This window comes from Phytophthora sojae (assembly GCF_000149755.1).
Source record: "Phytophthora sojae unplaced genomic scaffold PHYSOscaffold_9, whole genome shotgun sequence".
In the NCBI taxonomy this organism is placed as follows: Eukaryota; Oomycota; class Peronosporomycetes; order Peronosporales; family Peronosporaceae; genus Phytophthora; species Phytophthora sojae.
In genome coordinates, this window is record NW_009258123.1 from 103904 (window position 1) to 130307 (window position 26404).

Sequence of the window (26404 nt, forward strand, 5' to 3'; positions counted from 1 at the left end):
TCGAGACTTGCAAACATGCACCAATAGGTATGAGCCTGTGAGCGCCAAATACAGAGGCTGTATGGCCACATTACTGGCGATGATAATCCGGGGTGCACCCCTCGCTATTTTTCAGAAATTTACATTAGGTTGAAGCGCTAAAATGTAGCGCTCACGTTGCACTTTCAAACGTAAAACCACGCATGATACCCAATCAAGGCGCGAACGAGTTCGCGCGCGCGAATCGACCTACCGCGCACGAAATCCGCGAAGCAATTTGATTGGCCAGAACCAAGTCAGCGGGATCTCGAAAGGTCGCCACGCCCGTATGGCTTGAAACGGCACTTTCCCCCGAGATTTTTCTTATCCCAGCAAAATCGGGATAACGGTCGCCGGTGGGTTAAGCGCGGGCACAGAACTCTCGAGAATACACTCTTCACAACGGCGAAAGATCCGACGGCAACACTCGGCAACGCGCGCCGAGCGACGATGGCGATGTCGAGCTCAAGCGACGGAGACGGCGGGCGGCCGACGCTGAACCCGGCGCCGTCGCTCGTGTCGGCGCCCCACGCGATGGACCACGAGCTCAAGCCTGCGAGCTCTACAGCCTCCAAGGAGCCGAAGAACCGGAATAGATCGGCACGATGAAGCAGTACTTCACACGGTACCGCGCAGTGAAGAACAAGGGGACCAGCCACGCCTACACGCACGACGCTCTCCAGTGTTCGTGGTGCGCCTTCATTCGTCACTGGAACGCGAGTCGACGCGAAGGGCGTCCGTTCGCGTCGTGGCTCGAAGCGCGGGAGGAGCGGCGAGGCGAGCACTCCATGACGGATCTTCGGGAGAGCATTTGCTGCATGGCAGAGCGCGAGTGGCGCCTCTGCTACGTTCATCTTGTCGAAGGTTGCGAGAACTGCGCAGCGACCTGTGATCGGCCGACGCGGGATCAATGGGAGAACCAGGTGCGGACTTGGCCTCTTTCGGAAGACGAGCGGCGCTGGATCGATCGTTACGAGCGCTCGCGCTCGGAGCTGGAGCAAGCGCGCCTACACCGTGGACGTGAGCGCTCTCGAAGCCGTGATCGTCATGATAGTCGCGGCCGAAACCGCCGCGACCCTTCGCCGGAGTTTCGTCGCAGCCGCAGTCGTGATCGAGGGTGGCCTTCGGCTGGGGCACGCGAGCGCAGTCGCTCGCGAGGACGCGGTTCTCCAGCGCGTCATCGTTCGTCTTCGCCAGCGCGAGTGTGGCCTCATACTCGCGCACAACATCCGGGATATCCTGCAGCAGGCGACTACGTGGCTCCCACGTATCCTCCGCTGGCGAATATCCCAGTCAGCGGACGCGATAGTGCTTCTCAGGGGTACGCGCGTGGCTTCTCTTCGGCTTCGACGGCGCATCACTATCGCGAGGACCTTCCGCGCGACTCCGGCGGACGTCATGGTCTACGATTCGCTCGGTAATCCAGCGCTGATCGCCAGCTGCGTTAATCAGCGGGGGTGGACCATCGCGACGGTAGGGCGAAACATGGGGGGGCGAAACGTCGCGCGCGACCCTTCGACTCGAACAGCCGCCGGTTTCGTCGGTTTCGTCGGCCACGTCAACTCATCAGCTACTTGCGCGCTCGGATCCTGCTGCGTCTGTGCCGCGGGTGACGATCGAGCAGTACCGGATAATGATAGCCGAGGCGGAGCAGGTCCGGAACGACGCGCTGGACGCGCAGAACCTTGCGGAGAGCGCTCGCACTCGGGCGAGCGCGGCCGAGGCAGTGGCGGAAGAGTCTCAGCGTGATCGACTCGCGCTGGTGGAGCGCCTCCGTCGTTTGGAGAGGGCTGCATTCGGGGCACCGCAGGCGGAACAGTCTGCGCATGAGCGTCAGGGACTTGGGCTAAGCTGGCGTCAGCGTCGACGTCATGGGGGATCGGACTACAAGCCCGCCCGCGGCACTGAGGACGGGAGTCGGGGACAACAGCAGGAAGATACGGTTTGAGGCGCCCGACGTAGAACGTCGGGTGGAGACGCATAGCAGTCGGTATGTCTAGCGTGTAGCCGTCTCCCAGCATTTTGATAACCTTGAATGGACCGATGTATCTTGGCGCCAGCTTGTTCGCGCCAAGGTTTGTAATTGCTGTCGATTGGATTCCGGTGGTTGACAGCAGGACTCGGTCTCTTTTGCGGAAGAAGCTCGTGTTCTTCCGGCCTCGCTGGTCTGCGTACTCTTTCTGCTTGTCCACAGCAGACTGCAGCGCATCACGCACGAATCTCGTGATGGCTTGACGACGCAGCATGAACTCCGATACCGCTGCGGAGTCGATCGGCGAATCAGCTTCGCGTGGGGCGAAGTTGGCCACCGGTGACCCGGCAGGGTCAGATGCGGGCGCAGTGTCGGTCGATCTTCTAGCCTTCGAACGCGTCCTTGATGCAATTCCACACATGGCATCCGTTGCCGTAACCGGTATTTCCGCGCCCACTGGTTCTGTTACCGGTGGAACTGACGCCACAGTGCTGCTGCTATTCCCTCGCGGCTCGGCTGCACTCGACACTAGTGCCGGGCGGTTCGGCACTGCATCCATTCCACCCCCACCAAGAGTGGAGCGCGCGGAGCCGGACGAAGGCGAGCGTCGCTGGAACGCGCAATTGCCGCGCGTTGTTGATAAGAACGGCGTCAAACCTGTCGACGCATGGACTGCGTTGTTGATAGCGAACTCAGCGAGCGGCAGGAACGTACTCCACGACGGAAACGACGTGGCGTAGCTGCGAAGGACATCTTCAACGACTCGATTGAAGCGCTCCGTTTGCCCATCCGTTTCAGGATGAGCTGCCGTCGACATCAACAAGCGCGTGCCAAGCAGTTCGAACAATCGATCCCAGAAGGTCGATGCGAAGCGAGGGTCGCGGTCAGAGACGATGGATTCCGGCAGGCCATGATGCCGGAATACGAGGTCGAGGAACAGGGACGCAGTCGCCTCAGATGTCACTTGGGCTTCGACAGGAGCAAGACAGACCATCTTGCTGAAGCGATCGACGATGACAAGGGCGCCCGTGCGGCCGTGGTCGTCCGATGGAAGGCCGAATACGAAGTCCATGCTGACAGATCGCCACGTTTCCGTGGCGATAGGCAACGGGCGCAGCGGAGCTTGTCATGATGGAGCTCGCTTGGCGCGCTGGCAAGTCTCGCAAGTCCGAACCCATTTGCGAATCCACTTGTACATCCGAGGCCAATATAAGTCCCTCGAGATCGCCGCGAACGTCTTCTCGCGGCCTAAGTGGCCACCCACTGGAGCGTCATGATACTCGTGGACGAGACGAGCACGAAGGTCGTCATCGGCGGGGATGACGACGCGCGGAGGATCGAAGGCGTCCATTGTGTATGTCAGCAATGGGCCATCGAGCTGGTATCGCTCGATGTGACTGCGCGTAGGGCGTGTCAGCTTCTTCAATAACTCTGCACTCGGAGTACGGAGGTGCGCAATGATGTTGGCGTAGAAAGGATCGTGTCCGTACGCATCAGCAATCTGCTGGCGCAGTGGCAGGACTGGAGTTGTAACCGTAGCGTTGATACCCAGAGCGATGCAACATGCGCAGCCTTCATCTTCGTCATCGTCGTCAGCAAGTTGCTGACCGACTAGTCGTCGTAGGTCGTAGTCTGGTCGGCGGGACAGCGCGTCGGCTAGGATGTTGTTCTTGCCGGGCTTGTAGTGCACCACGAAATTGTATTCGGCTGTGGTGTGGTAATTCCACTAAAATCCTCCTCTACCAAAAGGTATTAGAGACACCAACAACACGCTAACCCGCAAAGGTAAGCGCTTATTGGATCAAAACCTGAAGACCAGGAACGATCCCTTACACCGGGTCGGTTTCAAGCGCCTCTGTGCACCTTAGATTGGCTTCGGTTAACCCAAAAACCTGTACCACTAGCCACGAGCTAAGGCTAGGATACTATGTAGCGCTTTCGCGCAACCCCACTGCAGTCCCTCAGAAAGGAAGGGTACCGGCGTGTTAGGCCTTATACAGGGGGACCAAGGTAAAACCTCGGTAGGTAGACTAATACACTCAGGGATACTCTAATCCCACAAATATATACCGAACGATACTCTAATACCGTTCCTGCCTCTCCGGCCACGCCAACTCTTGGCGCTGCCAAGGAAACTCTCGGTCAATGCACGATAAGCTCCCCGACAGGCATCGACACGCAGCCGAGTGTGTCCAGGCACTACAATAAGCTAGCTACACTTACCGAAGTCGGACTTGACCCTTGTTGGCTTTGGGGGAAGACTGTCTTTTTATTACTGAGTTTTCTGAGGCCCTGGGGGGCTCGTTCTGGCCATCCTATGATGAGTCCTATGTCCCTATACAAATATCTAGTGTGAACGATCGCAATAAGGCGATTCCGGACACATCAAATGACGACCGCGGCTACACTAATAAGTGCGGCCGAAGTACGTAACTAAATGCATCTGTACCTAAAAGTGGGTACCATGAAGCCTCGTTCGGGGTTCTATTAGGCCCCGACGAGGCTTCGGCCACTGCCTGTCACTCTACCGAGGATAATGTCATCATCCAATCAGAAGCAGCCATCTCCGTCTCTCGCTTGACCTCGCCTTGATCGCCCCTTGATTGAACTTGATTGTCGGGCTGGCGGGTCAACAACGTTGGAAACTGCCACTTTCCAATACCACAACTGCCCCCGCCTCGACGCGAGCCTCCCACGCTGGTGAGCGTCTAGGCGTGTTCAGTTCTTCGACTCCATGGCTCCTCCGTCGCGTGCATTCGCCGACGCGGCTGCCGCTGCTCTTCGGGCTCTCCAGTGCTCCGGACCGGTACGTTCATCGCTCCCGCTGCTCCTCACTGTAATTCGGACCCTCGTTGTTGACTCCATCTCTTTCTTGATCATCTCAGGGAGCTGTTGATGTCGCCACCGACACTTCGGGTCGTCGTCCGGCGCGCCAGGCTCGTTCGGCGCGTGCCCCCGCCCCTATCGCCGCTGGTGCTGTGCCCCCAGCCCCGGCCGCGCCTGCAGGTGACCCTACGCTCATTCCTGCCGCCTCCGGGACCTCGGTTGACCCTCCACCGGCTCCTCCAAGTAATCCTGAGTCTGCTGCTGGGGCGACCGAGACTCCCTCGCCGGCAGTTCCCAGTGAAGAGGCTCCCGACTCGCCGCCGACACCGCCGCCAAGCGCCAGCGCTCCACCGTCGCCAACTCCCGCGCCTTCGGTCACGTTGGAAACTCGCGGGGCGTCGGTGGGGGGCGAGGCAGCTGTAGGGGGTCGCGCCGGTGCTGGTGCTGGCCCGGCCGAGGTTCCTCCGACAGCGGTCGTCTTGGGCGAGCAGCAGATGCTGGAACTCGCTCGTCTCGTCGTGGATGTTGCCCGTTCACCTCCAGCTCGAGTCAACGCTGCTCTCGACCACAGCCTGCAAGCTGCTACTAACGTCGGTGAGGTGCTGGCTGCCGCCGTTGCTCCTCCGCGTCTCCCTCTTGCGAAGGCTGATGAACTGGTGGCCCTCCGCCGCGAGAACGACCGGCTGCAGGCAGAGCTCTCCGACGCCAAAGATAAACTCGCTGAAGAGATGAACCTGCGGACCAAGTCGGACTACTTCCTCGTCTCGGCCAACTCCGAGTGCGACCAAGCTCTGGACCTCGTCCAGGACATGCGCGTCCAGCTCAGCAACGCCAGCGCTCAGTTGATGCAAGCGAACGCGGCCATCGCTCACCACGCTGACGTCACTCAGTCGTTGGAGAAGCGGACGCTCGTTGCTGAGGCCGATTCGGCCGCTGCTGTACGTCGGAACACCCAGCTCCACGAGCGTATAAGTGCAAGCCTCGTTACCTACAACACTCAGTTGGAGAGGCTTCGGAAGCAGTTGGCCGACCGCGACCGAGCAAACGTCATCCCCGCACGCATTCAAGCGTTGACGGACGAGAACAACAGCTTGCGGCGAGCGATTTCTATCCTTCGTCGGCACTCGGCCGCACACGGACTCGACGTCGACACCTTGGCCCTGGCCTCAGCCGGCATCTCCGCCGCAGAGATTGATTGGAATCTTCTCGGGCTGTCCCCACCGACGGTCACTGTCGAGAGTTGACGCCATGACGAATCCTCGTCAGAGGAGGGAGAGGAGTCCAAGACGACCGACGTGCCGATGGCTGAGTCCACCGAGGCTACGTCCGCTTTCGCTGCTTCGGTGGGCGCTTCTGCTGGTTCCCCGGTCGTCATCGCGCAAGCGGGGTCGGCAAACCGAGTCTGCTTCCGTCGGGAATACGGCATCCCAGTCTCCTCCTCACAAACGCTTCGGCAGACCGTCAGTCGACCTGAGGGCCAGGGCTGCAGCGGCCGCCGCGCCATCTAGTCCTCGTTCGGCATCAGGAGAGATTTCCCCGCCTCCTCGGTCGATGGTGCGTCCAACGACGGCTCGCTCAAGCTGGTTGGAGTCTCAGCCTCTCCCGTACGAACACTCAGACGTCCCCTTGTATCCTCGGCTGGCCCGTCGCGCCTCGCCTCCCTCGCCAGCCCCAGCCCAGCAGCAGGAATCGTCTGACGTGGAGTTTGGAGGGGGTATGAGTCCTAGCGACACTTCACAAGATGACCTTGAGCCCGGCGAGATTCCGGGGGTGTCGGCCAGCGCTCAGGGTGTTCAAGGTTCTGCTACCAAGCCTTCCGGTACTGTCATCGAGGTTCCATCCGAGGTTTCGCCTTCGGCGGCGACTACCATTCCTTCGCCAGTCTCGTCTGGTACAGCCGGCGTCGGCCGTGCCCCTCGAGAATCGGCTGCTGGGGTCACCGAGGGCTCTGGCGGCCCGCCAGACCGTTCACCTAGCGGTGAGTCGCCTCATGAGTCCGAGACTTCCGAGGACCGCGCAGCGTTGTTCCTGGAGATGTTCGGCCCCGACGAAAGAGAGGAAACCTCGGTGGCGCAACCTGTCGCTCCTTCGGAGGCTCCTTCTCCTCTGGCTGCCGCGACCGGGGTTCCTGTAGCTTCACAAGCGGCCACCGTGCCACTCCCGAGTCGACTCCACACTCGGTCGGCCTCTGTTCACGCTCGGGCGATGGTAACAGCAACGGTGACAGCTTCACCGAGGGCTGGACCTGCGTCGATTGCCCCAGCAGTGGTTGACGCTTCCGACGTAGCTCCTGGATCGCGTAAGCTCAGTGGTCTTGCTACCCTCCGCGTTTCACGGCACCCGGAGCGTCGGAATGCTGGCATCTCATCCAAAACGCCAGTGTCCCCCTCGTCTTCGAGGACGACTTGGTCGCCCCCAGTTCAGTGGATGGAATCGTGGAGTTTGGCTTGTGGACGGATCCTGCTCACCCCTTCCAAGTGTTGCGCCAGCGTTTCCCAGACGAGCCTTGTTTGATCGATACGACGGGTTTTCCATCCTCGGTGGCTATATCCCGTCGTGCAACTGGTCGGGCTCTTCTCGTTCGCCTATGGCGGCAGTTCCAGGGGTACTCCTACCACTCCACCAAGAGGGGCGACCTTGGTTTCGCCTTGTGGGAGCGTCGCCACTGGATTAGGGGTAAAGCGGTCAAGGCGTATATCGACAACCTCGCCAGCACCCTCGGTCAGCGCAACGTGCAAGTCCTAGCGCTTCGACAAGCGTGGTCCAAGTACCACCGAGAGCGCAGTTATCGTGCAGATCGCTTGCGAGACCAGATGCTCCACAAGGTGTGGAATGGGGCCATTACGTACGACGGACAACCTCCACAGCACCGCACCGAGGTTTTGCTGGAGCCGTCGTACCTGTAATACTCGTTCGAGGTGATGGAGTGGGTCCCCACTACCGACGACTGGGCCTCCGAGGTGGCGGACGTGAATGCCCGCGAGCCGTGGCGTAACTGTCGGTTCCAAGGGCCGGCAGACCACCCCTACAACACGGCTTTCGCCCCTTGCAACGACGTCCCGTTGTTTGTCCCCAACGGATCGACTCGGGAAACCGTGGCGTCGTCGGTCGTGGTCGAATCTTCTCTGTAGACTTCGATGGTGGTCGTTCCATGGGTGGCCGAGTTCGCAAACGCTCGTCGTTCTCGCTCTCCAAGCCCCGATGAGGAGACGCAGAAGTCGGGTGAAGCTTCTAGCGCCGCCGGGTCAAGTCTGGGCGTGTTGGCTCAGGCTGTGATGGAGATTTAGCCTCGTTAGGCCCCGCTCCAGCTTCACCGTTTCGTTCACGTTCTTTTCCAATGTCGACCGAGGTCCGTGGCGCTTTAGGTGACGCTGCATGTGCTATCCCAATCCAAAATAACGTCATGTTGTTCGTTCCATTTCGTAATCTTTTCTCGCGTCAACGCACATCGCATTCAATACTCGGTCGCGGTTCCCAGAGCTTCTTCTCTGCCCTCGACCGCTGTGGCTGCCTCAAACGAGGCTTGGTTCGTAGCTGCGGCAGCCGGGCTTCGTCTCTTCTCCCTGCAAGAAGATCGGGCTTATGCTCGTTGAAGACCGGACTTGATTCGCGGGAGACCGTGCGTACTTACGCTAGCTCCGTTGCGGGTATGTTTTCGCATGACAGCCCAATTTTGACAACTGTACACCCGGTCTGCTGCGGATATCCGGTGTCGACAGCTTGCATACCCATTTCATCATCAACTCCATACTCAACCACGAATTCGAGCGCACTTGTTCGTGCTACTTCCATGGCAATCACTGCGTCCGAAGCCTCGGTCGCCCTCCCATTTGCTTCATCATCACTTGTTTCGTCTGTTGAGGGTTTGACCGAGGCTTGCTTGCGTCTTCCGTTGTTCCTGGCTCCATTCCGATATCTCCATTCCATCGTGACTCGTTCACTTAACACGTAACATGCAGATTCCAGTAACTTTCTTCGTCTGTCACTGCGAGCTGGATAGCCCTCGCAGGCAGTTCAATCATCATCTCCAGTAGCCTCGTTCGTCTGACATCGCGGGCTGGATTGCCCGCGCGAGCAGTTCAATCCTCGTTGGGGCGCAGAATTACTCCTCGTCGGCCACCTGGACCATTTGCAAACGTCGGTCGCTTCGCTTCCGGCGTAGGTAATCGTACAGGAGGCCACCGCACGAGAGATTGGACGCTGGTTCCCATGTCGGCTCGTCATAGCCGACCCACTTCACCTTGAACTCTCGGACGGCCCGGTGAGTGCTCGTTGACAACGGTGTCCGGTCATCGAGGATAGCCTCGACTTCATACTCACCGTCCAGGTGGTCCGGCTCAAAACTGTCTTCAGGCAGTAGTTCCTCGTCGAAGTCAAGACGAGTGTCTTCGGTGACCCCACGAGCCAAACGAACCCTCGGTCGGCCTTCGAATTCGTCCACTGACTTGAGTCGTGAAACATGCACCACCAGGTAGAACCGGTATCCACTTCGGTCGGGTAATTCCAACTCATACGCAAACTCGTCGACCTTCTTCTTCTCGCGGAACGGTCCGTGCCACCGATGGGCTAGTTTCTTGGTCAGTCCTGGTCGAACCCGTTCCATGTACAGCCACACTCTGCTCCCAGGCTGCAAAGAAAGCCTCGTTCTCGTCACTGTAGCTCCACCATGGTCAGGGGAACTCGATGCTCGGTCGACCGAGGTTCTATTCTCGCCGACGCCTGCCGTAGCTCCTTCTCCTTCCTTCCAAGTGATGCATTGTGCTCTTCAGCTCTCCGAGCCTATTCCGCGGCTTGGTACTCCTTGGCCATCCTCAGGGCCGTTTCCTGCTGTCGGTTGACCTCTCGGCGCCATGCTAGCGCGTCAGTTTGACAACCGAAGCCTCGTTTGAGTGACGAGGACATTGCCTTGAGCGTCGACTGTGCATCCCACCCATGAACGAGGTAAAATGGAGTTTCCTTCCTCGTCGTATCACGGGAGTTATTGATGGCGAAGATCAGTCTTTCGGCGATCTCGTCCCAATCCTGCTGCAATGGGTCTTCAGCGTATACGCGGACTGACTGCATGATCGTCTTCACCGATCTCTCCTGCTGGCCGTTGGCCTGCGGGCGGTAGATCAGGGTCGCTCTCGACCGAGACTGCATCATTTCCGCGAAGGCGTGGAAGACCTCGCTCATAAATCGAGGATCTCGGTCATGACGGATCAAGGACGGTGCTCCAAAACGTCGGTAGACACACTCCTCAAAAGCTTGCGCAACGAATAAGGCGGTAGTGTCAGACATGGCTTTGCCCATCACGAATCCCGTGAACGAGCATTGGAACAGCAGGAGAGCCGTGTTGCCACGGCGACTCTTCGGTAGCGGTATCACGAAGTCCATAGAGACTAGTTGGAAGGACCTCTCGGCTAGAATGTTCCCTGGCGAGTACCCGCGGAACTGAGGTCGGCTCTTACTTGTACTGCAATCAGGGCACGCCTTAACGAGTTTCACCACATCGGCATACTGGCCGATCCAGTAATAGTCTCTCGCCGCTCGATGTAGCCTACGGGTAATACCTTGATGACCGCCTTCAAGTGAGTCATGACAGCTTTGCAGGACCTCTTGGATCATTGTTGTGGGCACCACGAGTCTCATCTTCAACTCGGCTTGCTCGCCGTCACTTGAACGACGGCTCGTTCTTGTGTAATATAGCACATCGTCCTCGCTCAACACAAATTGGTCCGCCATTTTCCATGCATCTCGTGCTGCTCTGTATCCAATCTTCGCATCATCTCCCCGGAGCACTGCCTTCAGATTCGACCACCGTAACTCTTCATCTTGAGCGGAGGCGATTCTCCTTCGGCGTTCTTCCTGTACTACCAGCGGGTCAATGTCTTCTGCGTTCGGTGGGGCTGGTGACGTCTCGGCACGCAGCGGTGAAGCTTCTGCTTCATTCTGAGACTCGTTCGGCACACCATTGGCATCTACTCGGTGAAATGCGTCTCCCTGATCGGTGACCGAGACTTCATCTGCAAACCGGACGTGTTTCTCCTTTGCTCTCGTTTGACGTCTGGTCATCACAGCTACGCGTCCGGGTTCAGTCTCGTTCTGCCGTCTGCGGTCGGTTTCTCTTCGCACAAAATCGAAAAAATTCTTGCTACGAGGTTTGGCAGAAACTACCACGGCCCATACTGTGTTGGCCGAGGGTATGTCCTCGACGACGCAGCCGTCAGCAGCCTCGTAGATGACTTCAGCGATACGGTTCAGCTTCATCAGCTCTAATACTCGGTCGTCCGACGATACCACCGTAGACTCCTTGCACTCGAGAGTCTCGCTTGCCAGAGAGTCGGCCGCAGCGTTAAACTCTCTCACCACATGCAGGTACTTCACCGACCGAAGCTTGGCCGTGAGTTCTTGGTGGTGGCTGAGTTGTTGCAGCAATGACTCCTTCCGACAGGCTATCACCCCTAGGGCTTGCTGGATCGCGAGCCTCGAGTCGCCAACGACAACTAGATCGTCGGCTCCATGCTGTAATGCAGCAGAGACGCCGTTGTTCATCCCGGTGTACTCAGCGAGGTTAACCGTGGTGTTCTCGAGGTAAGCGCTCGCAACAAGCACTACTGTCCACTCTGGTAGCTTCCATAGTATCCACGAGCAGCTGCCGTATCCACCGTTCTTCTCGGTCTTCGCAGACCCGTCAAACGACATAACGAAGCCTCGGTAGGACCGCGGTAGGCGTGCGTAGAGCAGATGCGGGTCCAAACGAGTAGTTGGTGACCCTCGTGTCCGGGGTGTGACCAACGCCAGTGACTTATCCAAGTCAACGAAGTTCGTCAAGCCGGCTTGAAGTAGCTGAGCAAACGAACAGTCGGTTTCTTTGACTCGTTCGACCAACAGGTGCCACGGCGACAGCAAGACGGCGAACTGGGTAGCCCGACCGAACAATGTCTTGGACTTGTGGACCCAGTCGAGTGTCGAAAACCGAGTGTAGACCCGGATTCGCTGTCCAACGAGTTGAGTATAACACACCTTCAGTATCAGCAGAAGCGCGAGGACCTCTTTCTCGGCCGGGTGATAATTCATCTCAGCATCCTTCAAAACACGTCCGCAGAAGCGAACGGGGTGTAGTTTGCCCTCGTGCTCTTGCATCAACGTGGAACTTAGAGCCCACTCGTTGGCGAACAACATGACATGCACCTCCTTCTCCCGGTCGAAGTGTCGTAGTATCGGTGCTGCCGAAACCTTCTGTTGGAGCATCGCGAAGCTGTGCTTGGCCGCGGTGAGGTCACCCCCGGGCTGGAAGTCCTCGTCCTTAAGCTGGTACAGCACTGCTCCATAGACCACGAAGTCTTGGATGAAGCGACTGTAATAGTTCAGTGCCCCAAGGAAGGACTGCATTCCTTTCCTCGTTGACGGGAACGGAAACTCGGTCACCCCAGCCAGCATCTTATCGTCCGGTCGGATACCTTCTGCTGAGACTTCGTGGGACAGGAAGTCTACCTTGGACTGCACAAAGATGCTCTTCGTGATGCTGATACTAATACGGCACTCTTCAAACCGTGCCAGCAATCGGCCTAGCGTCGCCAAGCACGACTCGAAAGTCTCGGCACCGAAACAGATATCATCCACGAATGACCGGCGACTGAATACTGGTGTCAACGAGGAGTCAGCGGGCTCCCCGTTGGCGAACATGTTGGCGATAGGGCTGTTGACCAGTTCGGCTACAGCTCCCTTACCAAGCGAGTTGTCTCGGTCGGCCTCGAACTTGGTCCGGAATGGCTTTGCCGTACCAGTCGAAGCCTCGTTCACCCCAGCATGAGCTTCCTTGTCATGTTCTTCAGCTAGACGCATGCGCTCCGAGAATTTAAACCATTCTCCCGTCGGTTGGACGAAGCCCCAAAGCGCGTTGTCAATCATGCGTTGATAGATCATCGGTGCGTTCTTCAGGCCGAAAGGCATACGCAACCATTCGAAGTGCCCCAGTGCGCAGACGAAAGCAGAGATCTTCCGAGCTCGTTCGGTCATCATAATGGCCCAGAAGCCGCTAGCGGCGTCAAGCGAGCAAAACCACAAGTACGCCTCCATGTCCGTCAGCAAGTCATCCACCAAGGGCATGGCGTACTCCATAATCTCGGTGATCGCATTAACGAGTTTGTAGTCGATACACAGGCGGATATCCACCCCATTCTTCTCCAGGACGATGACGATTGGCGACGCCCATGGGCTGTCTGAGAAGGAGATAAGCCCGGCCTTCAACAGACCCTTCACCAATTCGTACAGCTTACCGAGGAAGCGAAGCGGGGTCCGCCGAGCCTTCTGCTTGATTGGCGCGTGCCCCTGTATATTGATGTCACACACGACACCGTAGGCTGGAGGCGGCAGGGCGTTGCCGCTCGCAATCAAGATCTTCTCGTGGCTCTTAAGCACATCGACCAGGTCCGTCTGCTGCTTCACGCTGAGTTCGTCACTCTGGACGTTTTGCCCCGAGTAGTCCAGTGTCGTCTCTGACGCTTCGGTTAGGTCCGGCAAGAACGCCAGCTCTTGCGCGTAGTCGGTAAGCTCAATCTCGTTCGCGACGTGCTCCGAAACGTCGTTCACGGTGTCATCACCTTCGACAGACCCTTCTGCAACCATGGCATGCATGACCGAGATATAGGTCGCCTCCAGTAGCTGCTCGGGGTCGTCGATCGCACTTAGATCGGAATCATGGAATTCAGTGTCGGCGTCAGCGGTGGAGGTTCCGGCTTCAGTAGGAACGTCGTTAGGCCCTGGGTCGTGTTCACCCCAGTCGACTTCGCTACTACACACCGCAGCCGACGTTTCCTCTGGCTCCAGGCTGGACGCAGCGGTCCCTGTTGGCAGGACATCCCATGTAGTTGTCTCGGCCACTGCTACCACGTCGCGGTCATCCTCCGAACCGTCGTTCGTCACGCTGTCACCATCACTCAGCTCATCACTGGCTTCCGATGCCTCAACCGAGGCGTATGTCGCTCCCTGGCCGGTGGAGTCAGCACCACTGTTCGGATTCACGGGCAGGCAACCCGCTCGGCTAGGCGGCGAGTCTCCGGGTACGTCCGAGTCATACGACGCGCTGGCCTCGTCGTCCGAACCATCGTTCAACCCACCAGCACGATCCACATCGGTTTTATCAGCTCGAGCGACATCGACCGAGCCTTCACTGACCTTGGGGTCGTCGTCGTAGCCATGTACATCGGGTGACGAGTACTCATCATCCAACGGAGCTTGTTGACGGCCTTCTGGCCATGGCGGTGCATCCGGTGGCCTCGGCAGGATCTTTCGCGGCGTCGGGTAAGTTCGGCGCTCGACCGCAGGCGGCTGTTCAGCCAACTATTGCTCGTAGAGACGACGTTCTCGTCCTTGCAGAGTCTCATCACGACTCGTTGAATAGGCCAACACCTGCCACTCTTTGTACTTGTTAGAATTCAACCTCGCGTAGCCGGTCTCTCGCGGTAGTTCACCATGCGGTACCCACAGCACCACGGAGTCATGCTTGGCGCACTGTTCCGCTGTGGTCGTAATATTGGTGAGCCGTATCCACGTCGGCTGCCCCCGTCGAAACCTCGTTACGGTCGGCACGAGCTTGCCTGTGCGTCGTACCCACACATCGTACTCCGAACGAGGTAGCCGCTGGCGCGGCAGTCGAAACTCTCGCCACTCGCGACCGGGTACGTACAAATCCTCGATCGGCTCACACGAAGGCTACGTGCCGTAAGGTTCGTCATCTTCAGCACTCTGCGACTTTAGCAGTGGTACCATGACCTCGTCCGGAAGGCGTGCGGTGCCATGAAATAGATCCAGCCGGATTCCAGCCGGGATCATGAAGTCCATCCCAAGGACCACATCCACCCCGGCACTGTGATTCATTATCCACATTTCAAATTCGTAGACCTGCTCCCATCCGAGGGTGATCTTGACGAGCGCCCGTCGCCGGGTCTCCATCACCCCTGGGTTGATGCCGCGGACTTCGAGACTTCGTCCGTAATCCCGGACTTCTCGCACACGTAGCCGCTTGGCGAAGCTGGCAGAAATCACGCTAACATTCGCTCCAGTGTCAAGGAGTATCCTCGTTCGCGCGTCGTCCACTGCGCCATTGACCAAAGCCCTCATTCGCTTCCTCTTGTCGTATCGTTGGGACGACCACCACCCCAGTCTCTCACCGGGCAGTAATTTCACCGCCCGAACGAGGTTCCGAGGTGGCCCCCTTATCTGGGCTAGACTTGTGATCAAAGCCTTGGTCGGGTGTCTATCACGTTCATCATCATCATCTTCATCAATACCAATCGCAACGAGACTTGCGTCCCGGTTCTCTCCATTTTCCGTCGGTTTCACACGTTCATTGTTCTTCAGGTCGTCAGGCCGTTTGCTTTCGCCCGTGAACGCGAACAGATAGTCCGCATCAACAGCAGGCTCAGCTAACTGTGGCAGCCCGATTGGGACCAACCCAGTTTCAGTTGGCGGGCTGCCTAGTTTAAATGGCTTCCATACACCAGGCTTTGCAGCTCTAATGACAGATCCTTCTTGTCGACCTTGGACTTCAGGAGCTTGGTGAGCTCGTGGAGTGCTTCACACCTCCCAGCGTCGTGCACCTGTTTGCACAGTTTGCACCGCCGGTAGCAGAAGTGCACCGAGTGGGACGGGCTTCCGCACGCGGCACACGGCCCATACTGGCGTCGACCATCTCGTTCACGGTTGGACGGGCCTCCTCCGTTCCTGAAGCGTCGGTTATCAGACCGAGCGAACGTTCCTTCGGCTGCGGCCCTGCGCTCAGCATCGTTAGCAGCAGCGACATGTCCGGTAGACCCATCCGAGTCGTAATCAGCGTCTGAATCCTCGTCCGAGCGTTGGTCGTCCGAGTATTGGCGCTCATCCTCGAAGTAATCCTCGTTCGCCTCAGCATCACGTCGGGGAGCGTATGGAGCCTCGTTGCGTGCACCGACCGAGCCTCCGACGTTCCATTCCGCCATCACATCGGCCAGCGCGTCAACCAAAGTGACTCGGGACTGGTACGGCGATCCATCGCGTCGGTCACGGCGACGGTCGTCTTCACTGCGGTCGTTGCGGCGGCGGTTGTCACGGCGACGTCGTTCGCGACGGTCTTCGTCGTGGTAGCGTCGTTCGCGGCGGTAGCCACCACGAGAATCCTCGTTCGACCTCGCATCGCGTCGACGTCCATCATCTTGACTCCGAGAGTGGCGGAACGACGATTCTCGGTTCGATTTGCGGTCACGGTGACGCAGGATGTCGTTGATCATGTCTTCGAGGTCATGGATGCTCTTGACCCGGACGTGGCACAGACGGTCTTCTAAGTTTCGGTCGTCACACGTGACCAAGTAGTGGTCCACGTGGTCCTTCGCGTCACGACCACCGTTTTCAAATTGCACACCGGCGTTGCGAGCGTAGCCGTTGAGCCGGTTGAGGTAGTCACAAACGTGTTCCTTGTCTTCCCGCTTGGCCGAGTAGTACCGAGCCTTCGCAGACTGGGAAAACTTCGAGCAATAGTACTTGATGAACGCCTCGCTCAGCAACTTCCACGTGCGTCTTGTCTTGCGTGGGAGCTGGCGACACCAGTGCAGGGCTCCATCCCTGAGCTTAAGTTCGAACCGCATACACCACTCGTTGGGTGGTGCATGCGTTCCCTTCATCTCATAGATGAACGTTCGGAGCCACTGCATGGAGTGCTCGCTCTTGTCGCGCGTTCCGTAGAACGGCTTGATGTTGGCGAGAGGCAAATGCGTGGCGATCTCGAGCTTTGGGGTTGAGCTCTGGTTGTCGGTCGCGCTTAGCTCGCGCACCTGACGTGTCCATTCGCTCGGTAGGTCCCCTTCGTAGTAGTCGGACCTGAGGTCGTCGTCGCTGTCCGACGAATCATCTTGGAGGTCGTAACGTCGGCCGGACCGACGACCGGTCGCTCCGCGCGTGCCAGGCGTGGCGAATGAAGCCTCGTTCTCCCTAGCCAGACGTTCACAACGGTCCGTAGATCGTGGTGTTACCATGTGCGAGTCTTGCATGTACGGCGAGGCTTCGCCCTTAGTTGCAAAGACACCGTCATCAGTGGCTCCCTTCCGAGGGGTCGCTGGTAGCGGGACCGTCAACGGGTCTACTGCCTCCGAGGTCGAACGAAGCATCGTTGGCCCTCGCGAACTGACGTCCGCCACTCCAAAGGCATTACGCAGCTTCTTCCTCCACTTGGTTAACGCCGTGGCAGCGGCGGTCGGCGTCCAACTCGCGAGCGCAGCCTCCGTGGGGAGGATCTGGGGTTCGCACCCCATAGCTCGCAGGAGGTCCACAGTATTCTGCGCAACTTGCCGAGTGCTCGTTGAGTTGATCGGCGTAGCCAACGCCCCTCCGAGGTCCATCCAGATGGTCTGGCGGACTTGCTTCGGGGAGAACAACTGCATCCATTCGCTCTTGGTCTTCATCAGGTCTAGGCACCGGCCTAGGACCTTGTTGGCCGCCGGGGTATCCCCGTTGAGGGGAGGACGAGTGCCAACCGGCTTGGGGGTTGCCCCTCCTACCGTCACCGAGGGTTTGAAGCCCTCGGTGGCGCCGTCATCCGCGTCGTAGGCGGGCTCGGGGCCCGGCATGTCCTTGAACGTGTCGGAGAGGTCGCGGGTAATCGACCTTGATCCTCCACTGCGACCTGTCGACCCAACCGCAGCTTCCGAAGTCTCGGACATCGCTGTCCGGACATCCCAGTCATCATCTTCGTCATCTTCTTTGGCGTCCGAGGAATCAATCGCCGTGTCGTAGCTCACCGAACGCTCGTCAATCGACTCCATCCGATCCGTCGTTGGGGTCGAGAATGAGCTTCCGGAGCGCACCGAAGTCTCGTTGCGCGTTCCACTCGACTTGGCCGGCGTTGCTGGTACCGCTGACTTGACTCTCTTCGCCATCTTCTCTCTTCTTCTTCTTCTTCTTCTTCTTCGCTTCTCTTCTTCTTCTTCTTCTCCTCTTCGCTCGTTGGGGGTAAAGACCTACAACAACCAAGACACACAGAAGGTCACACCAATCCCGGGTCGCGGCACCAGTTGTGCTGTGGTAATTCCACTAAAATCCTCCTCTACCAAAAGGTATTAGAGACACCAACAACACGCTAACCCGCAAAGGTAAGCGCTTATTGGATCAAAACCTGAAGACCAGGAACGATCCCTTACACCGGGTCGGTTTCAAGCGCCTCTGTGCAGCTTCGGTTAACCCAAAAACCTGTACCACTAGCCACGAGCTAAGGCTAGGATACTATGTAGCGCTTTCGCGCAACCCCACTGCAGTCCCTCAGAAAGGAAGGGTACCGGCGTGTTAGGCCTTATACAGGGGGACCAAGGTAAAACCTCGGTAGGTAGACTAATACACTCAGGGATACTCTAATCCCACAAATATATACCGAACGATACTCTAATACCGTTCCTGCCTCTCCGGCCACGCCAACTCTTGGCGCTGCCAAGGAAACTCTCGGTCAATGCACGATAAGCTCCCCGACAGGCATCGACACGCAGCCGAGTGTGTCCAGGCACTACAATAAGCTAGCTACACTTACCGAAGTCGGACTTGACCCTTGTTGGCTTTGGGGGAAGACTGTCTTTTTATTACTGAGTTTTCTGAGGCCCTGGGGGGCTCGTTCTGGCCATCCTATGATGAGTCCTATGTCCCTATACAAATATCTAGTGTGAACGATCGCAATAAGGCGATTCCGGACACATCAAATGACGACCGCGGCTACACTAATAAGTGCGGCCGAAGTACGTAACTAAATGCATCTGTACCTAAAAGTGGGTACCATGAAGCCTCGTTCGGGGTTCTATTAGGACCCGACGAGGCTTCGGCCACTGCCTGTCACTCTGCCGAGGATAATGTCATCATCCAATCAGAAGCAGCCATCTCCGTCTCTCGCTTGACCTCGCCTTGATCGCCCCTTGATTGAACTTGATTGTCGGGCTGGCGGGTCAACAGCGTTGGAAACTGCCACTTTCCAATACCACACGGCGAAGAACGAGAGCCATCGCGCCATGCGCTGCGATAAGTGTGGAGTCTTCATTGCGGTGCGCAGCGACGCGTGGTACGTGTACACGGCAAATGTCTGCTCTCCGAGCAAGTACACCCGGAATTTGACCAGGGCGTAGCGCATAGCGAGGAGCTCCTTGTCGTGGACGGGGTAATTCCTCTCGGCAGGCTTCATTCGCCGTGACTGGTAGCTCACGACGCGTTCGTGGCCCTCATCGTCGAACTGCATCAGCGCGCAGCCGATTGCAAAATCGCTCGCGTCGCACACGACATGGAACGGTTTCGTGTGATCCGGAAGCATCAGGATCGGCGCTTCCGCCAAGCTCTTCTTCACGGAATCAAACGCAGCTTGGTGGTCGGGGGACCATAGCAACGTCGCGTCCTTTTCCAGCAGCGAAGACAGCGGTTGGACCAGCCCGGCGTAATTCTCCGTGTACTTGTGGAGATAATTCGCCAGACCCAGCCACTGACGCAGCTCCGTGGGGTTCTTGGGAGTTGGCCAAGAACAGATCGAGGTGACCTTCTCCGGATCTGCGCGAACGCCGTCCTTGCTCACGTAGCAGCCGAGTACGGGAATCTCCGGCGCACAGAAGACGCACTTCTTCAAATTCGCGTACAGTTTGTTCTCGCACATCACTTGGAATACCTGCCTCAAGTGTTGAAGATGGACCTCGACAGCACTGAGGTTGCCCTCAGCGCGGCTGTGCACGAAGATGTCGTCGAAGTAGCTCGGCGCAAAGTCGCGGAGCGGGTGCAGTACGTGAGACACCATGCGGTTGAACGTGGCTGGGGCGTTCTTCAGACCCTGTGGCATCACGAGCCACTCCCAAAGCATTCCGCTGGGGGTGCTTACTGCCGTGAGGGGTATGTCGCTGGACCTCATCAAGATCTGGTAGAAGCCGTCCGTCAGGTCGATGGCGCTATAGATGACGCTACCTGACATGGAGTCGAGTACCATGTCCTTCCGCGGGATCGGGGTCTGTGCCGGGATGGTCGCGTCGTTCAGCTTATTGAGCGCGTGGACGATGCGCCAGGCGCCAGTCGCCTTCTTTACACAGAACGTGGGGCTAGAGTGTGGGGAGGTGCTTTCGCGGACGTGGCCGGCCAGGCGGCGCTTTTCGAAGAACTCGTCGATGGCCTTGACCTGGTCTCGCGGCAGTGGCCACTGCCGCGTCACGCAGTACTTCGTTCCGGGCGAGAGGTCGATCTCGTGCCGAACTCCGCGGTCGGCTGGAAGCCGGCGGGGATCTCATCAGGGAAGACGTCTTCAAACTCGCGCACGGTATCGTAGACCGGGTTACCCGACTTCTTCAGCGCTTCCCAGGACTGCGCTGCGAATCGCTCTTCGCGGGCAGGCTTCGGTTCGGCACTCCTCGGCCGCGACGACGTGTCGTCACCGCTGAGTGCGTGAAGACCCTCGGCTGTCCCGCCGGCCTCGGTGATTAAGCACACCTGCTCGATGTCACCAGCCTTCAGATCGCGAAGGAAGTGTTTCCACGAGAGCCCGGGGAGCCGAGTGATTCCGCGAGCGTCGCGAGGTGGACTCGCGACTTCGATGACCCGCGTGCCCCGTGGAGCACCCTCCACGTATTCGACAGCGCAGAAAGATTCCGTCGGGGGAGGTGCGGTTTTAGTGTTGTTCCGTGGCCTGAGACGCCGTCGCTTGGATTTCCTCCTCTTCCTCCTCGAAGACCTCGAGCAGGAGCTCGAGGTGGACGAGTCGCTGGCACTGGACGACACATCGTCGCTATCGCTGGACGATACTTCACCCTCCTCTAGGTGCGGAGTGGCGAGCCCGTCCGCATCGGAAGTACGCGGGAGCACCGCTTGCTCGACCGCCTCGTTGATTCGCGGGAGCCCACGTCGCTCGACCGCCTCGTTGGTTCGCGGGAGTCGAACGCGTAGTTCATCTCGATCACCAGGAAGTCGTCGTTGCTACGGATGCCGTCGAACGTGTACGGCAGCGTGATATCACGCCGTGGGACACGGTGTGGCTTGCCGTCAGCGAGACGACGCCGGGGCCCTCGCGGACGGATATGTCCGAGGGAAGAAGCGACAAACACGAGGCGCGGAAGAAGTTGTTCGTTGCGCCCGAATCCAGGAGCGCACGGAGAGGACGCCGCGCGCCGGCGACGTGCAGGCTGACGATGATCATTCTGTGGTCGCCGCTGGTGGTGGTGGCATTGAAGTGAGCGTGAAGCACTGGGGGGCTAGGAGATCGGGTTGCCACCGGGGGACCCGGACCTCCGTTCCAGCCAGTAGGGCGCCCCGCACCTACTGGTCCCGGTCGGTTTTTGGTTGAACGGCCAGGTTCTTGTCGTCGGCGCGAGCGACTGCAGCGTGCATCGGCGCAGGCGCGCGGAAGATTGCCGCGCGATGACCCAACTTCCACAACGGTGGCAGGTCAGCGAACGGGAATTGCGGCCTCCGCGCGAGTAGTACCGCCGGTTATTCTCCGCGGCTTCGACGGCATCGATTTCCATTGGCTCGGGCGTCGCTGCCCGAGCGTCCGCCGGCAACTGTCGCGAGTACGAAGCGGATACCGTAGTCCTCGCACAATGCGAGGGCGAACGCTTCTTCCAGCGACTTCGGCTCGGGGCGCGTGAGACAATAGCGCGTCATTCCTTCTCGCATGCCAAACACGAAGACGTGGACCTGCGAAGCCATGTCGATGGGCCTCGTGATGATGCACGAGGCCAGGTGACGAGTCTTCTGTACGTAGTCGCGCATGGACAGCTTGCCCTGCTTCAACACGAAGAACTCCGCACGCATCCGCGATTCGTCTGAGGGAGGCTCGAACGCAAGTCGAAGGTCTGTCTGGAGACTGTCCAGACGCGGGAAGGCGTGTTGGTCCACAACAAGCTTGCCGAGGGCCCACTCCTTCGCATTCCCCGACAAACGCGACAGGAGGAAGTTCACTTTCGCCGTCGGCGCCTCGATCAGTCTCGAGGTGATGGCGATGTCGATCTCCCTGAACCAGCGGTTCAGGGGCAGTCGGTCTTGGCCGGCACCGGAATACGTCGACGTCTCCATCTTCACCGCATCGTTCCGGGAGGAATGCGAGGGAGTTGACACTCGCCGCTTGGCATCGGCGAGCTCGCGTTCCATGAACTCTTGGGCAGCCTGGCGTTGTTGGTCGGCGGCAGCTGGCTCAGCAGCGACGTGACGACGAACTCGCCGGAGACTGCAGCGAGGCGGTGAAGAGCTTCCCACTCAACCGGGTGAGGTGGGGAAAACTCGTGTGGTCAAGGGTTACACCGGACCCTTCGGACATCAGAACTTGGCTCATCTTGGCCTTGGACGTTGGAAGGACTACAAAGTGCTACCAGGTGTAACGGGGTAAGAGATACCGTCACTAGCGTACACTGTAGATAAGAGGAAGCTTGCAATAATAAGCTCAAGTCTTGTCTTTAGGGTAAAATCAACTCTGTTTATGTATGGGACGGGGGACGAGGGCGATGAGAAGCCCGAGTGAAGCCCTTACCCTTGTGAACCACTCAAATCAAAGTATGCACCTGATTGGATGAAATGGGTCTGTCTCCCCACTTTCAACCAATCAGAACATGACAGCAGGTCACACGCTCGCCGTGTGACTGCACCTACTTTTGTGTATGTACCTATGTAACTTCTACCTACTTATGTAAATGGGCCCTTTACAGGCAGACACACTCGCGTCGCTGAAGCAGCTGCGCAAGGTGCACAATGCGCAGCCTTCGGCCATCACGTTTCCAACCTCTGTGAAGGCGAAGGTCGCTCGGATGACACAGGTCAGCGAGACGATCGGTCCATTACTAGAGGAGATTCGGTCGTCGTTGAACGCATTCGCGAGACCTGGCTCGTTCGAGTATTCGACAGAGGAAAAGGACGAAAAGGGCGACGAACTAGTTGCCCCATCAAGTTGGAGGCGCAACCGGGACGTGTCAAGACAGCGATCGACACTTCCAGCGTCATCGGGGCCTGTTCAACAGTCTTCGGCCTTCATGGCGTCTTCACTTCGGAACAGGCCTTCCGAAAATACAGTTGCCGTAGCTTTTTAAGCTGCATCACTCATAAGTTATTCCGCGGACATACCGAGGTCAGAGAAATAAATTATCAGTATATTGCAACAATTCCAACACAAGATGGCAACCTGTATTACGTAGTTAAGGCTCTACTAACCTAAGCGTTCACAACCTTCGACACCGTAGCGGCTCCCCAAAAACGTCGATTAATCTTCAGAAACAACAGTATCTCGAGACGACTGGGGAGAATGCGGTGGCGGTGCAGCGACAAAACGTGGCGTGCCTTGCTGAAGAGCTGCTCCACCGCATTAGACATCGGCGGGATGAAGCGCACCCCACGGTACACCTGCGCAGCTACATGCTGCTTCTTGCGGGCGCGCAGTGCGCGATCAGCAAACCCAGCGCGGTCGTTGTCGTCTTCACCGGCGTCATCGCTGGCGCGACCTGCAGCACGCACAGCAAATGGACTTAGCAGCTTCTGCTCTTCTGACGTCAGCGCCGCCTCGTTTCCGAGCAACACCTTGACACACGCGTTCTCGAACGCAGGGCTCTTCACAATAGCCGCATTTGCGGCTAGGTACTGCGCGACGGGAGGGTGGCGCTCAATCAGAGCGTCGAAAATATCACGCACGTCCAGCAGCGTGACACCTTCGTCGCCCTGCAGCTTCTTGGACGCGGACTTGAACTCGCGGAGGTCGTCGCCGAGAGCCCGGAGTTTGTTTTCTTCGTGGCGCGTCAGCATGAGCTCCGCCAGCTCGTCATCCGACGTGTCGATGAAGTCCATGATGGCAAAAAAGCGCTTGACCATCTTGTAAGTCGAGTCCCAACGTGTGGCTTGGCGCAGTACCGGCCGCAACGAAGTGTTTTTTTCTAAAAAAAAAGAGCTAAAATACAAATCCCAAAATAACTTACCGAAGTTTCGCGGAGTGATTCAGGTTGCGTAATTTACGCATCCGCTCCTGGATCTTGCCCAACAATGGCTCGTAGTCGGCCATAAACACTTGCACAGCGAGGTTCAGGCGATGAGAGGCACAACCAACGAGCGGAATATCCAGCAGGTCCGCGAGCTTGGTGTTCACTGCACAGTTGTCACCGACGAGGTAGACGACATCAGAGATGTCTCGACCAAAGAACGGGAGGATTCCTTCGAGGAACTCCACGGGGCTCGCGGAGGAGTGGTCGGTGACGTCGTCGTCGATCAAAGGTGCAAACGCCAGTAGCACATTGTCTGCACGACCGTCGTGCTCGAAAACCGCATACACCGCGAGATAGTGCTCGGACTGGAAAGTCCACCCGTCGAACATGATACCGAAGATGACAGAGAGCGCCAAACCGATGTCAATTTCGACCTGCCGCACGACCAAATGGGCGTACTTAAGCAGCGTCTCCGACGAGAGGTGCTCCAAGTTCGTGTACTTGGCCACGATGGGATCCTCACACCACGTGAAAGGCAGGTTGCAGGCCGTGGTCCAATCCAGCCAGCAGAAGACCGTCTGCGACTTCTGGTCGATGAAGCTGACTAGGGTAGCCGTGTTGGTACCGCTGGCCATCATTGTCGCCACGAAGTCCGGGTGGCGCTTCAGGACATGGTCGAACAGGTTACTGTAGCCGGTTTTGGGTGCTTGTTTTCTGACGACGGAGCACTGGCAACGAAAGTACGACGTCGGCTCATCTTGAGAATCCGTGACGGCCTTGTAGAAGTAGCTGCAGACTTGGCGGGTGCTGAACGGGTTGTTGGTTGCCATCTTGATTCGAAAATGAGGACGACACTAGGAAAGAGACAAACTTGGGGATGCTAGATTGTTAACTATGGTAAGGGTGTTCTAACCAGTGCTTTGTGGCGTCTAGAAATGCAGCGGAGACCCAGAAATGCAAAAAGAGTAATTTCCTAGGAGGAACGTACTTATTTGAAAAATGATTTTTACGACTGAAAAATACTTTGTAAAAAGTCAAGCCGTAAGTTATTCCACTTTTTTCACGGTCGCGTAAAATAAATTATTCCGTACTAATATTTCCATTGCAATCTTTTATTCGGAAGGCCAGCTTCGGAACGGCCTTCCGACTTTCGAGCGAGACAGACAACGTAACACGTACCCTCCGTTTATGAGGGGACCGGGCAACTTCTCAACTCTTTCTGAAGATTCAGATTCCGATACGCCGAGGAGGAGCTCAGGATATGCCACGGCATCTATGAGATCAGGACCGAGCAACGGCGTTGTAGGCCAAAAGCGGCGCGCTAGTAGCCCCCCGCGTCCAGTTGGCAACTCCTTTTTGAGGCCGACACCTCCTGGGCAACTTCTGTTCCCACGCCCCATCGAACGCGAGAGCATTTGGCCACGGTGTGGTGAATACTGGATGCTCAACGATCGCCAAACACCACGCTCGCCTTTGCCACAGTCAGAGAAAAAGATTATTGATGGCCTCAAACTGCGCTTGTCCAAGCTTCCGGATACAGAGCAGGAGGGTGTATTTTCCGCGAGTATCAAGGCTGCAATTGAGGTCGTGCAGCTGGAGCAAGTGAAGGATGAAGAGTTACGCGTCGAGCAAGCCGTTAAGACGGCGCATGCTGCCGTCAAGTGCTTATTAAATCGAAACGGCAGATCCCCCCAGTCGGATGAGCAGCAGCACCGCTTGGAGGATGTACGTCAGATTCTACTCCTGTGGTGCGTGCTATCCTCGATACCAAAGGAAAACTCGAAGGCGCAGGACTGCGCGATTTGCATGATCTCACTAAAACAATCGGGGAAGCCTCGCGCTTTAACTGGTACGTGTCCCGATCTCGGAACGCTTGAATTCTTCGCACTGAAAAATGGATCATATTCGCTGATTATTGTACATCATGCTCATGACTGCGTAGGTGCAACACTCAGCTACGCAAGTTCCTCACAGCCAAGTACAAGAAGCCTGCACAGATATCTGCTGATGATCAAAACAAGTTGGTCTCACTTGTGGCTGAGACCCGGGACTGGCGGGGCATAAATGACTATACAGTCGTAAGGTTTAAGGAAATCATGGCGTTTGTGACGGAGATATTCGACGGGTCCTATGAAGACTGGGAGCCACAACAGGATTCGAGAGTCGCAGAACTTGTCGGCATCATGATCGTGAGTCATATCAAGTGTTCGAGAAGATTCTTTACCTCATGCGCCTGATGGCGAATGAGGCCAGAATACCAGGAATATTCCACCAGGTACGTGCACGATGCTATTCTCGTGTTGAGCTCTGGTCAAGCGAATTGATGGTATGTTGGTTCTGTATATCTCAGCACTGTCGACACGTTGCTCTCACTCTTCCCGTCATCCAAGCGACCGATGTTCGAATACTCGCCAGCGACTAAATCCATAGATGAAAGCAGCTATGGGTCCGGTGAAGACTAGTGCAAATCGTGGACTCTCGTCTTCATTTACCTCGTTTCATCTCTGCATAGTCTTAGTAATAAAAAGAATCGTTGGAGGAGCAGTGACCGTGGATCCATGAACTTTGCTGTTTTGTAGTAGAATTTGCACTGCATGACATGATGAGTCAGATACTAACATGAGCCTAAACTGCTCATCGTTCCTTTTCCACCGAGTCAAAACGGATTCACTCCATC

General features: G+C 57.5%; 5 protein-coding genes across 5 annotated transcripts; 3 read left to right on the forward strand and 2 right to left on the reverse strand.

Moving 5' to 3' along the window:
* Positions 1-468: 468 nt before the first annotated feature.
* On the forward strand, positions 469-1966 carry PHYSODRAFT_338199 (hypothetical protein; the record flags this gene model as incomplete). Its single annotated transcript, XM_009535948.1, has 4 exons — positions 469-534; positions 615-941; positions 967-1491; positions 1547-1966. 4 exons carry the CDS (start codon positions 469-471, stop codon positions 1964-1966), a joined length of 1338 nt encoding a protein of 445 aa, XP_009534243.1.
* Positions 1967-4956: 2990 nt separating this feature from the next.
* On the forward strand, positions 4957-6060 carry PHYSODRAFT_521757 (hypothetical protein; the record flags this gene model as incomplete). Its single annotated transcript, XM_009535949.1, has 2 exons — positions 4957-5106; positions 5311-6060. Coding segments are annotated over 2 exons (900 nt in total), but the record flags the coding sequence as incomplete, so codon positions are not given.
* Positions 6061-15276: 9216 nt separating this feature from the next.
* Positions 15277-17706, reverse strand: PHYSODRAFT_523227 (hypothetical protein; the record flags this gene model as incomplete). Its single annotated transcript, XM_009535950.1, has 1 exon — positions 15277-17706. The coding sequence occupies one exon, from the start codon at positions 17704-17706 to the stop codon at positions 15277-15279; it is 2430 nt and encodes an 809-aa protein (XP_009534245.1).
* A 5263-nt stretch (positions 17707-22969) lies between these two features.
* PHYSODRAFT_254667 (hypothetical protein) lies at positions 22970-24557 on the reverse strand (the record flags this gene model as incomplete). Its single annotated transcript, XM_009535951.1, has 3 exons — positions 22970-23535; positions 23660-23682; positions 23725-24557. 3 exons carry the CDS (start codon positions 24555-24557, stop codon positions 22970-22972), a joined length of 1422 nt encoding a protein of 473 aa, XP_009534246.1.
* Positions 24558-24915: 358 nt separating this feature from the next.
* On the forward strand, positions 24916-26149 carry PHYSODRAFT_304943 (hypothetical protein; the record flags this gene model as incomplete). The annotated part of the gene is made up of 4 exons (XM_009535952.1): positions 24916-25475; positions 25670-25916; positions 26003-26053; positions 26078-26149. 4 exons carry the CDS (start codon positions 24916-24918, stop codon positions 26147-26149), a joined length of 930 nt encoding a protein of 309 aa, XP_009534247.1.
* Between the last annotated feature and the right edge of the window lie 255 nt (positions 26150-26404).